At 33.9% G+C, this 18,278-nt stretch overlaps 1 protein-coding gene across 8 annotated transcripts in view; it reads left to right on the forward strand.

Moving 5' to 3' along the window:
* Positions 1–18,278, forward strand: part of LOC145683693 (uncharacterized) — a 97,560-nt gene that overhangs the window by 42,950 nt on the left and 36,332 nt on the right. For all 8 annotated transcript variants that reach the window (XM_081755060.1, XM_081755062.1, XM_081755064.1 and 5 more), the window contains exons 6-8: positions 1,834–2,001; positions 11,644–11,802; positions 12,849–13,019. In XM_081755060.1, coding sequence (XP_081611186.1) covers positions 1,834–2,001; positions 11,644–11,802; positions 12,849–13,019 — 498 coding nt within the window. The remainder of the gene's footprint in view (positions 1–1,833; positions 2,002–11,643; positions 11,803–12,848; positions 13,020–18,278) is intronic.

Here is an 18,278-nt window from a genome sequence, read left to right on the forward strand (position 1 = left end):
TAGATGTTTACCAAATAGCTACAGTTATTAACAGCCCTATACACTAAGTGTACTTAAAGAAACATGCAAGTTAGAATGAAAGAGCATCAAAAACATTCTTAGTGCTCCAATCTGCCACAGTTTAAACTTCGTCTAAATGTTTGAGAGACAATAATTAAAACATGGAACAAATCAGAGTATTCTTATCTTCAGGATGACAAATATAATAGCATTTTACATAAAAACTACAAAATTAGCGTTAAGTACTGTATGCGAAGAGTTTGGATAAAAGTTGTATTATGTTATCGATGCATTCATAAAAGATTTGCTGGTTACAAGTCTGCCATCTAAACACTAAAGACAGTATCTGCTGTAAAATTAATTTCGGGCAAATAATGATTTTTCGAAAAGCCGCAAATTTACCGATACGGTAAAGCTTATACGTATGATAACAGTAACAATATTGCAGATATATTCTTCCTACTTTTGTCAGTGTATTAGAATAATTTTCCTGCTGGTAATAACTAAATTTCTGAGAAATCTGCAGATACGATGTAATAACTCAATTTCTGAGAAATCTGCAGATACGATGTAATAACTCAATTTCTGATAAATCTGCAGATACGATGTAATAACTCAATTCCTGAGAAACCTACAGATACGATGTAATAACTCAATTTCTGAGAAATCTGCAGATACGATGTAATAACTCAATTTCTGAGAAATCTGCAGATACGATGTAATAACTCAATTTCTGAGAAATCTGCAGATACGATGTAATAACTCAATTTCTGAGAAATCTGCAGATACGATCTTTTGCCTTCGTACGTGAGAAATTAAAATGATTTCATTCATAAATCAAAACGAAGCAAACTTAAGAAAAAAGCAAACAAGATCAGAACACGATGCACAATAACGAAATGAAAATATCGTGTACATGTAACTTTCTCTATCTTGACTCTGGAACTATTACTTGAATAATTAATACCTTTCTGACCAGAGTATAAGATTATTTATTAAAATAAAAATAAATGGTAACAGTTTCAATTACTTAACGTTATCTTCATCAGATATTTCTACTAGTTAACGTCTGATAAAGATAACTTTAAATTATTGTGTAGAAAAAAAATTTACATTTCTTAGTGTTCCTCCCTTATTTTTTAATTCAGTGTTATCTTCTTAATATCTATTAAAAAAACTTCATTATCGAATATGTCTGCAAGAAAACAGAAGAAAATTTAAGTAGAACTAAATCTTTACTTCGAAGATTATCTCGTCGCTTCCATGACAGAGGGGCGTAAGTTACATTTCCAATTTTTTACAGGAGAGCGAAAAAGAAAATTTTGCTTGATTTGAATTTCTCGTTACTCTCTCAGATTATAAGCTAACTGAAGGTCTCTTTTTTGTTTTATGTTTTTTGATATTTCGAGGTCAAAGGTTATTTATTATGCATTTTGTCAGGCACATTTTCATACATAACATTTTTTATTGAATTTAAATAATGTTAGTGTTTTACAAACTTCGCACTGTACATTTGTTTTTAATGCGAATTAAGGTAAATCAATTTGCCAGGTGCAAGAATATAACGTAAATGATTCAGTGAGCTGAAAAAATGGATTTTCAAAAAAATGTAACTTACACCCCTCTGTCATTGAATCGACGATCTAGTAGTTATTCTGCTGATATTATATTTATCATCTGCTTATCTCACGATAATATTATATGAAGAGTGTAAAGAACTATTTTAATAGTAATAGTATTACAGTAATAGAAATATATATTTATGAAATGTGTTTTTCTACTAATTTCCAATTTTAGTATTATTCATTATTGTATATTAATTCCTATTTAAAGAGAAAACAGCCAATGGAACAAGAGGAGTCTATGCATTTCGGCAGATTGTCTACGGGAAGCCATTCGAGTTAAAAGGGAAACGAGTTGTTCCATTTGGAATCATTGAGTTTGATGGAGTGAGTTCATTCAAAGTCGATGCTCAATACAAACCAGAAGAAAATTACACACGTAAGTTATTAATTATAGTCTTTGGGATGTAAAAAAGTTTTAGTTTGTAGTTTCTTCTTTCCTAGAATGAAAAGTGAAACAGTAAGGTGATTCAGATTTAGGGTACACAGTGTATCAGTGAAGAAATAAGAGTCCAATCATCTTATCAAAATAATCTTTACTGATCTTCTATTTACACTGATTGAAAAGAAACTACATTCTACAAATAATAAGCGAGGCCGCGGTGGCTCAGTAGTAGAGCGTTCACTTCTGGTGCGCGGGGTCCCTGGTTTGATCCCAGATCACGCCAAGTGAACTTTGAGATGGACAAACACCGTGCGCGTGAGTTTTATTGAGGTCTTCCCGTCTCCACCCACTTTCTTCATTCCACCATTTTATTCAAATTCTCTTCATCACCATCTCTGTTAGCCTAGCCGGTATAATCGTTGGGACATAAAACTGCAAGATTTCATTTTCAATTAATGGTTTTTGCAATAAACCTGTAATAGGATTCACTGGCTGCTTAGGGGACATTGTCAAGACAGGAAATAAAGAAGGGCTTAATGGGGATAGGGTAAATGGAAATCAATTACACACGTAATAACTTAATAACTGCGTGTAGTAACAAATTTGGTGTCCTTCTACATAGTTATTGACTGTGTAAAGTTAATCAACCGTAACCATTTGCTAGTCAGTCAGAATAGCTCTTAAGATGAATTAGTAATAGAGCAAACAGTATTTTCTTTAACAGAAGGCACTAGTCATCAATTGATATTGCTTCTATGAATAATTAAGGATGTTCATATACTACACAATTCTGTAATAAACCAGTCACTTTACTTACCGGACACTCTGTATATTACTTGTAATAAAAAAGCAATTATTTCAACTTGATAAGATTTGATAACTTCACATTGAATTGTTATTTCACATTTCCACTCCTCTATTCTGTCTTAAACTTTAGTGGTAGAGCATCCACTTCTGATGCATGAGGTCCTGGGTTCGATCCCAGCTCACGTCAAGTGAGCTGTGAGATAGACAAACATCGTTGCATGTTTTTTTCCTCCGGGTTCTCCAGTTTCCTCCCACTTTCTTTATTCCACCATTCCATTCATTTCTCATCATCACAATCTCCTTTAGCCTAGGGAACACAATCGTGGGACGTAAAATTTACAGATTTCATTTTCATTTCATTAAACTTTCAATATAGGAATGAACAATTTAAAAAAACAATGAAACTGTTTGTTATAGTTATTTGTTGAAGTAATCTTAAGTTTCACAAAAGCTTTTCTCTCTAAATATATTTATTGTAATTTATTATTTTAGGTAAACTAGTTGAAAAATATAGTAATTTTAACGTGAGACATATATTATGATAAGACGATAACTTAAAATACACTGACTTAACTAAGACTAACTCTATGGCCTATGGAACCCGGAAGTTCAATGCCGCGTTCACAAAAGCTCTCCACTGACTTCTATCCTTAGCTAACTGGATCCAGATTCTACTCTGTATTCCTATTTCTCGGAGAATCATCTTAATATTGTTCTCCCATCTGCGCCTAGGTCTTCCTAATGGTCGTTTTCCGATTGGTCTTCCAGTCAAGACTTTGAAAGCGTTTCTACTTTCTTCCATTCTAGCTACATGACCTGCCCACTTAATCCTCCTAGACTTGACGACCATAATAATGTTGGATAAACCGTATAAATTATGTAGTTCCTCGTTATGAAGTTTCCGCTATTCCCCATTCCCATTCCTTTTGGGTCCGAATATTCGTCTCAGGATCTTTTTCTCAAACACTTTCAATCTACGTTATTCCCTCAGAGTAAGCGACCGTGTTTTGGAACCCATACAGAAGAACAGGGATGAGTATCGTTTTATATATTTTATTTGTTTATATATTTATTAGATAAAAATACACAATGACAGAAAAGTCCTGTCACATGGAGAAAATCATAAAGTAGTTTGATGTTGGGCTAAACACATTTTTTTCAGGCAGAAATGTGCTTCCTAAGTTACAGGTCGTCACGGCTGGTTCTTCCGCATGCTAGTTTCCGTTGATTTTCCTGTACAGATGAGCCTTAGTTCTATAGATATATTAAACACGAGTACTTGAATTCCTATGTTGCAGAACACTTCGGTTTCTGTATATACGATTTTAACATTAATGCAACCGGTTTTAATAGTAATAGTATGTAATAATTTTATGAGAACATTTTATTGGCGTGCGTGTATTAATGTTTATCAAACAATTGATCTAATTTCTAGCTAACATACTTAAAACTTTAGAGTGTTTATGTTTATTGATATTCCAGTAACTACTTTTCATTCCAATTACTGCATTGACAATATTGTTGATGAATTTTAGACAATTTATAATTTAGATCTAATAAGACATGCAGAATATGAAAACTTTAGCATGATAAATATTTGATGCAAATAATCAAAGGTTATTGTAATCTATTATCAAAATAAACATATTCTTCATAGTAGAGCATCCTTTCTGAATTTTTATTTTAATGGAAATTATTTTCACGTATTTTAGTTTCATGTTTTACACTCATATACTTCAAATCACACTTCTTTTTTATTACGAAGATAAGTAGTTAATACTAATTTGTTTATGAGAGATACAGACTCGATTCCTGTATACTTGGTGTCCTGGGTTCGGTACACTTTCGTGTCATACAACAATCACTGATATCGAGACGAAAAATTCAATTCGTTAGTACTGCAGGTCGTCTGGTGGTTGTTGAAGTAAATACAAGTATTGGTAATTATTGATCAAGCACAGAAAGGAAAAAAAAGACTGTGGTTTGCCCAACGATAACTGGTTTGATTTACAGTCACGTGTTTATATAGCCTGGGACGGAATATAGATAAGGTCAGAAAAGTAATAACAATAAACCAGCTATCACATTTTTTTCACTAGAAATTAACGCACTGGCAACACACATTAAGATCATAATCGAAGTCTCACACTTTAGGACAGGGCCGTTGACCAAACATTCACGGATCAGGGGCACCTACCACTCCGCCCATTTGTCTCATCACTTAGTAATGCATAACATGAACACAACAAAAAATATATTTATTTGAAAATTTTCATTTCGAAAATTACCATGAAACACAACACAATACTTGGGGTAAAATATTACATACAATATTCTTACTATATAAGTGTGTATAAAACAGAAAAACTAAGTTTCATTATCCATTAATAAACACTTTTATATTATCACAATTAAAATATCAGAAAAATACGATTCAATTTGAATTTAAAGAGAAAAACATTTATTCCCTTTAACACAATTTTAAAGTTGTTTTAGAATTATAATGGAACTTTGCTTCAACAAATTAATTTCGAAATAATTTGAACATTAATTGTCCCGAATTAAGTTGAATGCTATGGAGATAATATGAATGGAGGAGTCAGTTCTTGGTGTGGGTATATCGAACATATTCCTGGTTGCGGCACTTCAGTTACACCATGAACTTTCGTAAGGACAGAGTGAATATGAGACCTCTACAGAGCGCTATAATTGCTTGCATGCTTTACGAGTTCAAACTGGAGTCAAAGGTAGCTGCAACGGGGTAGAAGATATGCCTGGCCTTTGGTGAGGGTGTCGTGACTACGTGGACAGTGCTGCGGTGGTTTAACAAGTTTAAGCATGGTGACGAAATACTCGAAGACGCACCACATGCCGGAAGACCAACTCATGTACAAAATAAAGATCTGTAGGCAGCAATTGAGGCGAACAGTAGCCAGACACGTGAGGAACTGGGACTGCAATTTAGTGTCAGTGGAGAAACCATTCGGCAGCACCTCCATCAACTTGAGAAGCACTACAACGTGGGTCGATGGGTCTCATATAATTTGACTCCGGATCAGAAGAGAACCCGAGCAGACACATGTTTGTTTTTTTTTCTGCCTCGTCTGAGGAAAGAGACATTTCTGGACACGGTGTTGACATGTGATGAGAAGTGGGTCCACGGCGCCGTCATCATTGGTTAGCATCCCATAAACCGCTTCTCAAAACAGCTGAAACCAACATTGCACCAGAAGATCCTCCTGCGTGTTTAGTGGACAACTCGCGGCACAGTGCATAGGGAACTGCTACCAGCAAATCAGAGCATCAATGCAACTGTGTACTGTCAGCAGTTGAGCAATGTTCGAGAAAAACTCAAAACTCTGGAACTAGTACTTCTGAATCGCAAAGGGGTCCTCCTGTCAAAGGACAACGCTAAGCCCCACGTGGCTAGGACGATCTGGTACACCATTCTGCGCCTCGGATCGGAAACACTATTACATACGCCATATTCCCCGGACATTGAACCGTCCGATTATCACCTGTTCCATTCGTTGGACAATTACCTTCAAGGACATCAGTTGAAATCCCAAGTAGAGGTGAAAATGCACTTGATGCCTTCTTCGTTTCACGGTCCACCAAGTTCTACCGTGATAGAATTTATGGCCTTCTAGAGCGTTGGCGGAAGATTGTCGATGCTGATGGGGACTATTTTTGATCTTCCAGTTACATCTTAGATGACATATCGATGTTCGAAGATGGTGAATGAAAAAGCGACAGAAGTTTCTTGGTTACTTTTATGGTTCCATCGGAATATTTTTTTGAAGTAAGTATTATGCTCAATAACATCAATACTATTAGTTTCGGATGAGTTTTCACACAGTTTTGTTTTCTCGACACTGACTTTTTTTTTTATGCGTAAAATAAGCATAAGGTGATTTGACATCACAAATGGCGAAAGAGCATAGCCAAACAGCTGCTGAATGGCTGCAAACAACGAGTGATCTCGCCAGTTCTGAATTTATGTCCATATAGAGGCAACTTCCATTGTCATAGCACAGAAAGTTCTACTCAGAGAGAGGCTTCTTTTGGAGGAACGAACTAATGATGATGATCCAGTGGTGAAGAGGAAATTTGATTATGACAAATCCATTTTATTATAGATTATCAAGTAATATAGAAGTGTGTACGCCTGGTTTAAGGAAAAGAAGTTCAGACTCTATTTCAGTGAAGGCAATATCTTAATGTGCCATTTTGTTCTGAAAAATCTGTCATTTAAAATGATAGCAGTGAATCATACAAGCACGTATTAATTAGGTTCACAAACTGTACGAACGGGATATTGTCTGGTCGGGACAGTTTACCAATGAAATAGCAGTTATTAATGTCCTGCAAATGAAAGAAACAGATCAATGCTGCCCGGCAATTTTCTACAATGAATAACATATACTTGAATCTGGAGTAAATAGATCAGTACAATTCTACAATAAAGATTGAATTTGGAATAAATTTGTACATAAATAAATTTGTACAGCGTACGGCAGAAAGACCTACGATATTTGGAGAGGGTGCTGTGTGAGTTGTGGTGGGGATACGGCGGCGGAGGGTGTGTCGATCGATAGCGGTGTACGTGCCATTTTAGTAGTCGCAATGGCGTGGTGCAGTGAGCATCGTGTTTTTGTTGTGGAGGACTACATTTGCAATGATGATTCTGTGAGTAGTACTCACCGGACATTTCGCATTCGGTACAGACTTGACAGGGATGATTCTGTTCCAGATAGGAAAATCTATACAAGTTTCAGTATCAAACTTCAGATAAACATGTTCTGCACTGAGAAAAGAAATCGCCAGTCCTTCCTGTTTAAATACTGAACACTTTGGAGATTGATGGATGACGCTTTCATACGTGCCACATTTTCCAGCATTGTTATGGTTCGAGGTCGGCCAGACTTTTTTTTTTTTTTTTGTCAGTGCAGAACCTGATACTCAAACTTGAATAAGGGGCCGCGGTGGCTCAGTAGTAGAGCGTTCACCTCTGGTGCTTGGGGTCCCGGGTTCGATCGCAGCCCTCGCCAAGTGAACTTTGTGGTGGACAATCACCGTGTGCGTGGATTTTCTCGGGGTTCTCCCGTTTCCTTCCACTTTTTTCATTCCACCATTTCACTCATTTCTCATTATCACCGTCTCCTTTAGCCTAACCGGCATAACCGTGGGGCCTAAAACTTAAAGATTTCATTTCATTTTTCAAACTTGAATAGTATTTCTATCCGGAGATGCCGTCCAAGTACAAACAGAATGCGAAATGCCCACTGACTAGTAATCACAAAACCAACATTACGAAAATATTCCTCCACAACAAACGCATGACGCCCAACACGTCACGCCATTGCGACTACTGAAAATGGTATGTATACCGCTATCGATCGATATACACCCGAAGCCGTATCTTCACCACAACTCACACAGTGCTCTCTCCAAGTAAGGGAAATCTTTCTGCCAAACCTGTATTAAGTATTGAATTTACTTTTAGTATGCATTATATTTGTTTTTTGCATTTTTACTTCTCTTTTTCCTATTTATTGTCTCAATATTTTGGAAGATTTAGTGTTTTCACGTGCTACATTTTATTGATTTATTTAAAAGCAGAATAAAAAATCACTTGATATTATCAAGTACATTGGATTGTTAAGAGATTTCACTTCCAATTTATCATATCAACCATTTTGACTATATCCATAATAGATAAATAGATAGATAGATAATGGTTTGAACAAAAGAATACCGAATGTGCATGGTAAACAAATTACCAGTAAATCATGGAAATGAAAACATAAATAACAAGAATTTTACGAATGTTCCAAAAAAAAAAAAAAAAAAATGGATCAAAACATTGCGATTTTGACCATAGTTTTTGGATAAGGGGCCATAAAATTTTTGAACGGCCCCTAAATCGACTTTTCGTATTTTTTACAGAATAAGTACATCATATTGAGTTAAGTATTAGCTCGGGTTTGGCTATACAATATGTAGTGCTTCAGATACAAGGCATACAAGAAACTTTTTACTCAAATATAGTGGATGTTTTGATCAAAAAAAGAAAATGAAACTAAACTCCTTGCACAGCAACTCTTGAGGAGCATTTGGCTTGTGACACTCTGTCATTAGGATGATGTATGATCAGCACATATTGCCGCCATGAATTTTTAGATCGGTGTTTGTTACTTCTTTCTTTTAAGTAGCTCCTCGACTGTTCTCACGACGTTGAGTGAACGCTGTACTGATAACACAATCTAGTGAACAGACCTGGCACTGCTTAATTGGCTGATCTTATGAAAAACGGTTTTCCTGTGTGGTTAAAGCGCTAACTGGAAAAGAGAAGCACTTCCGCTTCATACTTCATCAGATAGGGCTAATGTAAACGCTGGGAGGAAAGAAAGAGTGACATAGCAGCAGGGTGGATTGATTTAAATCACGATTTAAATCAAGATTTAAATCACATGATTTTTTAAATAAAAATCGTTGATTTAAATCAAATTCAGAAATAAATTAATTTAAAGTGAAAATAAGTAAAATCCCGTTTTTCTTCTGTTATTTCGATTATGGAAGTTAATAATCATAATACAATGAGACTCAAATGTACAGTATAGTATGAAAACAAATGTCATGCATAGGGAAAATCCCGTTTTGAACTTGTAACGGAGCAATTCTGCTTTCTTCTTTTCGTAACATTGGGTTTGGGTTTTAAAATCGTTATCTATTCCAACGGGGAAATTACCATCGACATTTAAGACGAAAATTCTTTCTTGTGGTGTCTGTTTGTTTGTTCCCAGATAATAGGGCGTATTTAGAGGGATTCTATCCCCTCTCCGTTTTTTTTCTTAATTTTATAACTTTAGGCGAAATTTATGTATTTCATGCCGTAAGGTAGTTCTGAGTTTTTAAAAATAGGCCCCTGCAAAATATCAGTAACTTTTGGGAAAAAAAAAGTGTCATTTTGATAAACGTTGCTGTACTTTTTCCTTAATTCTTAACCTTTTAAATTATATCACCTATTTTCAGGTGATAGGGTAGAATCTTCGTTATTCGATTATAAAAGGACCTATAAATAAGGCTTTTTACTTCATTTTCTTCAAGACTGAAGGTATTTTAGAACACGTTACATATGCATTCACGCCTTTCTGCGTTGAGGCATAGTGTGTGATGACGTCATAAATTTAAAAATATATTTTTTGTTATGCGTATTATTATTATTTTTTGGCGGGTTACATTTTGCATTCAGAAGACTGAAATTTTGCACACTCGTTCAGTGCACCTCTTAATAATTTTCAGACATTTTCAGATCTCTGCGTGGAAACAGCGGGGTCCACAAGGGCAAAAATGTTTTTAAAAGAAGGATATTTTCAACAAAAAAAAACTTTTTTCGTGATTTTCCCGCCTCAGATGGAGACATATGAATGGTACCTTTCGAAAGGCTGTTCTATTTTGAAGAAAATGATGTACGTACTATGCTCCTAGGATAAATAAAGATGTCTCAGGAAACTGTTACCTGAATCCTGTTTTATACGGGATTCTGGGGTATTTGGGGAATATTATTTTTCGCGGGCTTACTTTTTCACCTACAAGATTGAAATTTTGCACATTTACTCAGTGGAACCCTCAGTATTTTTCAGATTTGTTTCAGATCTCTGCCTTAAAACCCGGGGAGGGGTCCACAGAGGTAAAAATTTAAAAACAGAAGATATTTTTAACAGAAAATTCCCTTTTTCGTGATTTACTTGCCCCAGATACATGATGGAGACATTTGAAGGGTACCGTTTGAAAATTTGTTTTATTCTGAAGAGAATAATGTACAAATCATTATCCTAGGATAAATAGGGATGTCTGAGGAAATTTTTATATTACATCCGGGTCATCTGGGGCATTGTAGGAATGTTCTTAGCTCAATAGTTTCCTCACCCTTACTACTCAAGATAGAATCTTGAAATTTTGTACACACATTTAGTACCGGTACTTCCCTTAGTATTTCCCAGTTGGTTTTGAGATCTGTGCGTTAACACAGGGGAATCCAGAGGGGATCAAAATTTAAAAAAGAAAAATGCCGATTACTCTCAGAATTTCCCGCTTCAGGAACATGATAGGGAAATGTGAATGTTATCGTTTCAAAAGCTGCTCTATTCTAAAGACAGTGATGTATGTACCATTATCCTAGGATAAATAGGGATGATGCTGTAGCTGCTTGACTGAAAGTCTATAATTTACCTTTTAAAAGAGCCATAATTTAAAAGGGTTAAGAAACATTGTTTGGGATTGATATAGGTTAACGACTGGGGATAATTCAAAATTCAACCCCAATACTTTCACTTAAATGGCTTAATTAGCATTTAATACTAATCCTTAATGCTTTTTCTTCAGTTCGCGACTTGTATTATACGAGGAGAAAGATTTGATTTAAATCAAAAAAATCGATTTAAATAAAAAAAATCAACAAAAATGATTTTTTTAAAAAAAATCATGATTTTTTTCCACCCTGCATAGCAGTAATTATGAAATGCTCAGCTGACATTCCTTTCAGTATGCGTTCAACTGGCTTTCCTACATTTTCCCCTTCTCATCTGATCAACCATCTAGAAAAAGTATCAATATCGTATTTTATTTCTTTTGTATATTACAATTTTCACTATTTTTCTATTAAGTTATATGTTCAATGAAACAACATTTTTACATATAAATACTACACTTTAAGTAATACCTCCACTTTTTTTTATATAAGTAGTACTGAAACTTTATATGTTCGTTCATAAATAACAATCGACTACAGAACAATATTACATGTAACATTATGCCTTTTTGTAGGTAACTTTCAACATATGTCGAAGAACTATAGTCACATCATATACCAACCTCCAGTAACCATAAACAAGACGGTGCTAATTCCAATAACTCTAACTAAGGCAGGACCAAAAGGACCGGAAACATTCTTAAATGGTTACATCACTGAGGAAGAATACCTAGGTAAGTGTGGTTTCTTTGGAATTTATTATTTTATTGAAATCCACTTATAAAAAGTTCTCCAACACTTGACTTACAACGACACACAAACTTACAAAAACAGAGAACCATTTTAACTATTTTCTGTTACAGTTCTGAGAGCGTGAAACGCATTGCTTTCCAGAGTACAAGAAGATTTTTGATTACCAAACATAATAGGGACATTCCATGTGAAATCAACCAATGAAATGACAAAATCTGACCTAACGATCATAGATTTTTATAAAAATTAGTGCATAGCTTTATTACAGTAGTAGATGAAAAAATTCTAAATATTACCTCTCTCCTCCTGAAAGTGTCCTCATACAGGGTGTTCAAAAATGTCAAAAAAGGCATTTTTTCAGTTACAGTGATTATTAAAAATTGTCATAAAATGGTTAATATGTGTACTCGAGACGTAAAACATCCACCATTGGAAAGCTTAAAGATTGTTCTATAAGTTGTACTATATTGAAGAAACCTGTAAAATAAAAAATAACAATTCAAAAATTCAAATTAAAATTTGAATTTTGAATTTCGCATAGAAATGTCCCTGTGGATTTGTTCAAAATTGTCCAGATTGTAGTCTTATATGTGTACTAAAACACCACAAAGTTACATTTTGGGCACTCAATGGAATCCGATTCAAAATTCAACATAAACCAAACATTGCATTATATTGACCATGTGAATATCTGGGGTTCAGATTGATAACCATTCGCCTGTAGCTATTTACCTGCAGCATTAAAGGAATTTATATTCAATTTCATTTGTTTCTTGATGTATTAATTTGAATTAACACAATTATCCACTTTTCGAGTTATTAAGAGAGGTATTACGCTTCCAAACAGTACTCAATACAGTTCATTATTCTTGTTAATCAGTGTGGATGTTTCTAAATTTTTATATTGGCTACGTTGATACATTGTTATTTTATTAATAATATAAATAATCATTCATAATGTTATCATAAATTATAATTAAGAAAGATAAAATTAAAAGAGAGTTTACTTTCGATTTTCACTTTTCAGCTATGGCTCATAGTAAGGAAAACGAAGGCAAAAGGAGTGGTCGATCGGTTTTGTTTGGAGACCACATTGAAGTAAATGGGATGAAACTTATTCCAGTGGAAGAAGTGCTGTATGGGCCTTACGGACCAGAGGAAATAGTTAAGCGGAAGATTACCCAAGCTCAATATGATGGTATGTACAGCGACTTCATAGTAATGTTACTATAAATAGTGCTGCCATTTTACTTTCGAGCGATGATAGCACAAAGGACATAATGATGATCAGGGAAAAAGCCGAATTCGAAATTTTAATGGATTTATAAGTTTCATGGTCTCTTCAAAAAGTGATTTTTATACGTATATCGCATACTCATCCGTTCGACCTGCTCAAAATATCTACTCCAAATTTTAAACATTTTAGAAGATTATTCAGTGATAATTTCAAATTTTTCCTCCTACTCCTAAAAATAAGGGTAGTTTCTGGAGGGTAAAAGTTGCAAATTGCAATCTTTCTCGGAAACAACTCTAACGATTGTTCATATTTCATACACCAATATTTCGTTTTCAACATTTTACTATCGTATAAGTAATTTCTGTGGGCTTTTACAACCTTTTACTAGAACGGTTCGCTTTTATTAAATTAATTGAGCCACTAAAACACAAACTCATGTGCCATAATTCCATTTATTTATATCTTGTTGTTCTGACAACCTCTTATCGACGATCTTATTATTTAAAAACATTTGAATATCTTTATATATATATATATTAACATTATATCTATACACTATTTCTTTTTCTTTCTCTTCTTCTGATAGTAAAATTAGCCAGCCTAGTACATATTTAGAATATCTTATGGTTCAAAATTACAAAGTAATAAAGATTTATAATACAAATATACAATGTACCGTTGTATATTATGGCGCCCGACGGACTTTTCTTTATATTCATTTTATTTAATAAAAAGAAAAATAATTTTGGACCGTTTACTTTTACATATCAATCATTCGAGTTTTCGAATGCACCTCGTATACTTGAAAATTACAATTCATACAATTATACATATATATCATATTTAATTCTATAACAATATTATTATCATATTTATTATCATATTTATTTTAAACTTTATAATCATCTTCATTTATTTATACATTTCAATGACGATAAGGCACATTCGAAATTTGATTTGCAAGTTATTTAAGTCCTTTTTCAAGTCCGTTAAATGCTTGTTACAAATTAAAAATTATTTATTTAGGCAACATGAAGAAGGTTTTGAGAAAGATGTATGTGATATTCATATAGTTGTTCTTTGAACACAACATGATCTAATATAAGATATAGTTAAACAAAATATAGATTAAGATTGAAATATAATAATAATTAGAACATAACATAATAATGAACTTCTTATTAACATCATGGAAATACAAGTATTAAAGAAAACACAAAATATTAAGGCATTTGTAGACATAATTTGAGAAATTACTATGATAGATATAAAATACCTTAAACCAAATAACATATCCATGAAGTACTTTTTTTTTTTTTTTTTTTTTTTTTTTTTGAATACTAAGTTTCCCCTTTACATTAGCTCACACTGTAACTTTAGCTTAAGTTACATGTCCAACGTATTCGTTTAGATTGCTTTGAAAGTCATAAACCAGAATACAGTCTTGCGCGTTATTTACATCTACAGTTCCTTGTTTCCTATTTTGAGAATTTTTGCCATCTGTGAAATTTCTATGAGATCCAATTCGAATGAAATTAGATCTAACGCTTTACATGCTTCTTAGGTGTACGTAATCGTACTACACTAGGATTAGGTTGATTTACACAATCACTATTACTGTTACTACTAAGGTTAGGTTCAGTCATCTTACCGGTAAAATTAGGTTCGGTTCTCATTCGTTTTACTGGTGGCGAGATGTCGTGTCTGTACCTATTCTTTCTACAATATTCACGGTAATTTGTCCTACCACGGTTTCTGTTCCATGGAGTCTTCCTCTGGTCATCTGATGTCTCTCTGTCCTCAAATATTTCAAGAAATTCCCCTCGTGTTCTGTCTTCCGGTAAACCACTAAATTTTGTAAGTGATTTCACTTCACTAAACCGTAATGATTTACCTGTATTAGCCTTTAAATACCTGTAGTGGTTATGCTTCTGATGGGATGATCGCCTCATTCTTCTTTCTCCGTCAGTACTGTCTTCATTACAGATCGATGATTGATTATCTTCAAGAATTGTTCTTGGATTACATGTAGATTCCCAACCGACAGATGTGGGATGTACACCATTCATGTGCCCACCATCTTGCGCTGCACCTTCATAAATACACTGTTCTTTAAGGAAGTTCACTTCATCCCGTAACTGTCGAATTTCATTTGCATGTTCATTTACCGTAGTTCCTATTATATCAACAAAGTCCTGTACTTCAGTGCATCTTTGTACTATCTTTTCCATATTTCCATCGTAACGTCCGAATTTGGCAGCAATTTGTTGATTCACTTGATTCAATTGTTCCTGTATCTGGTCCCATTTGCCGTCGTTGCATTCCTGCAATTGCTCAAGCTTTTCATCAAAATGCTGAGCTAGGTCCTTAATCTGCTGTGATATCCCTCTTAGAACATCCATTAAGTTTTCTGGAATATTCCATTCGGCCTGAATCATTTGGATATCCGTCGCTTCACTATTCGTAGTACTCATGTTTTTTTTTTTTTTGTGTGTATTACTTTTCCACTTCTTAAAATAGTGAATTCAATGTGAGGCTCAATGGTGCTCGTTTTACTGTACTTCGAACGATACACTTTCACTTTTCCTTTCCCGAGGTTCCGGCACCAATTTTAGAACGGTTCGCTTTTATTAAATTAATTGAGCCACTAAAACACAAACTCATGTGCCATAATTCATTTATTTATATCTTGTTGTCCTGACAACCTCTTAACGACAATCTTATTATTTAAAACATTTGAATATCTTTTTATATATTAACATTATATCTATACACTATTTCTTTTTATTTCTCTTCTTCTGATAGTAAAATCAGCCAGCCTAGTACATATTTAGAATATCTTATGGTCCAAAATTACAAAGTAATAAAGATTTATAATACAAATATACAATGTACCGTTGTATTACTGTGCTATAAGTAATTTCTGTGGCCGTTTACAACCTTTTACTATGTTATAAGTAATTTCTGTGCGCATTTACAACCTTTTACTATGGTATAAGTAATTTCTGTGGGTGTTTACAACCTTTTACTATGCTATAAGTAATTTCTGTGAGAATAATCCAGAAGGAATAAAATAATCTTAGCGTAAGTTATTTTTGGATGAGAGATCACTAAAGTAGTGTTGTTCATTCTTCATAAATAAATGTTTCATTAATATCTTGACAATATAGTATAACTGGTTTCTTTTTCTTTTTTTTTTTTTTTTGTTTAGAAAAAATAAAAGATCATCCACAAGGGGGTGGTATGTTCTTCTATGAAACTTTTCTCGTAAAGGACTCACCAATTTTGTCCACATTTCATAAATAAATATTTCATTAAGAATCCTATATTTTTAAGGAAATAATTCCTCATAGAAATCTATGAGGTAGTTTATCTTAGTGTTCTAAGAAAGAATTCATGAAATTCTTTCTCAACATGTCATGAATTCGTGTTTTAGTAATAGCCTTAAAGTGTGACATAAATTATTTTTCACGAAAAACTCTTCAAAGGGTTCCTTATTTTGGGCCTAAGTTTTGGAAACTGTTTATAATTTTATCCATATTTCGTGAGTAATTTCTTTTAGTAAGAACTGTAACTTGACATTATTTAATTAAAGAAATTAGAAATGGTTTTCAATATTACATAACCGGAAGTACAAATTGTCTATTGGACTGATAGTAAGATTAAAGAAAAGATCGATGTGTTACAATTTTGTAGGGATGAAAATATGGAAAATTCAATAGCGTTTTCATTTTTCATAATATTCTCAATTGAACCTACGGTATATTTTCAATTGAAACATTCAGACAACACACAAATGGTTCTTATTATACAGAAGAAAAATAGGTAATTACTGAGAAGATTTATGTTTGTTACATGATATCCATTTGAGACGGAAATCATTACTAATTCCAATGATAGATTGAATAATTCCTTATGTATGAAGATATACAGGTATATATATCATGAAAACACGCTTAAACTGCAAAACTTAGCGCTTGTGAGTAAGTAACACTAAATATTCATGCACTACGACTGTGTTAAGATAATATTGCATTGAATGACAAATATAGTATCAGAAAGCCAGTGTAGTATTGATTCGTGCGTGCAGTAGTTCAGACATTGGTTGAGGTGAATTGATTTTGAATTTAACGTCCCTTTCAGCAGCGAGGCTATATAAGACGGGACTTAGTGATTAACATGGAGTCCGAACCACATGAGCTCCCGCTGGGAATCGCACCCGGATCTCCTACGTCACCAGACATTGATATAACTATTACAAAGATAGAGATTCTTCTTATTTTCAGAGGGCGAATTATGGGTGCACAAATAGTTGAAACAAGTGTATCCGAGACTGCTGGGTGCTAGATGTATTGAGACCAATAATGTTTAAGGTGATAACGCCATACAGATCTCGTGGGAAAACATTGTCAACGAATAGGAATTGTCGAAGGAAACCAAAGTATTAGTGAGCAGATTGTCGAATATTCATTAGGACTATCACAAAGAATTATAAAAACTGTTGTGTGAATAGAATACATATACCATGGATGATTAGAAGAGGATACTACTGTCTGATGAGTCACTTTTCTCTTTGTTTTCAACAACAGGCTGTGTTTATGTATAGAGAACGCACAAACAGAAGTATAATCAGGACTGAGTACTTTATACCGTTATATACAACAGCAACTGTGAACAGCAAATTTCGTGATATTCTGTTTGTTTTTCTCTTCTTCTCCAAGGACGAATTATTTCTAATGATTCTGTGTATAATGACGTGAACGGATGAGCTCTGAGGTATAGATATTATTTCCTAACAATGACACAATCTTCCAAAATAACAATGCTCCAATATGTAGAACAGGCCAATTCAGGTATGGCTTGAAGAACGTCAGTTCTTTAAAGTGGGAGACCCGGGTTCGATTCCCAGCGGGAGCCCACGTGGTTCGGATTCCACGTTAATCAGTAGGTCCACGTCTTACATAGTCTCGCTGCTGAAGGGGATGCTAAACTCAAAATCAACTCAACTCAAGAACGTCAGTTCTATGCCAGAAACTTGATAGTAAGAACATGGGCCGTACAACATGAATTGAAAGGACACAGTTCTATATTTTGTCTCTTTATTTATTTGTATTTAAACCTTAGTTCTATAATTACTTACTTCCTGCTCCAAGAATACACGTTATTACATCTAAGCTCTTTTTTATTCATATATTCTGATCTTTTAAAGCACGCCAGTAC

Source organism: Thermobia domestica, chromosome 4, assembly GCF_964235325.1.
Source record: "Thermobia domestica chromosome 4, izTheDome1.hap1.1, whole genome shotgun sequence".
Lineage (NCBI taxonomy): Eukaryota > Metazoa > Arthropoda > Insecta > Zygentoma > Lepismatidae > Thermobia > Thermobia domestica.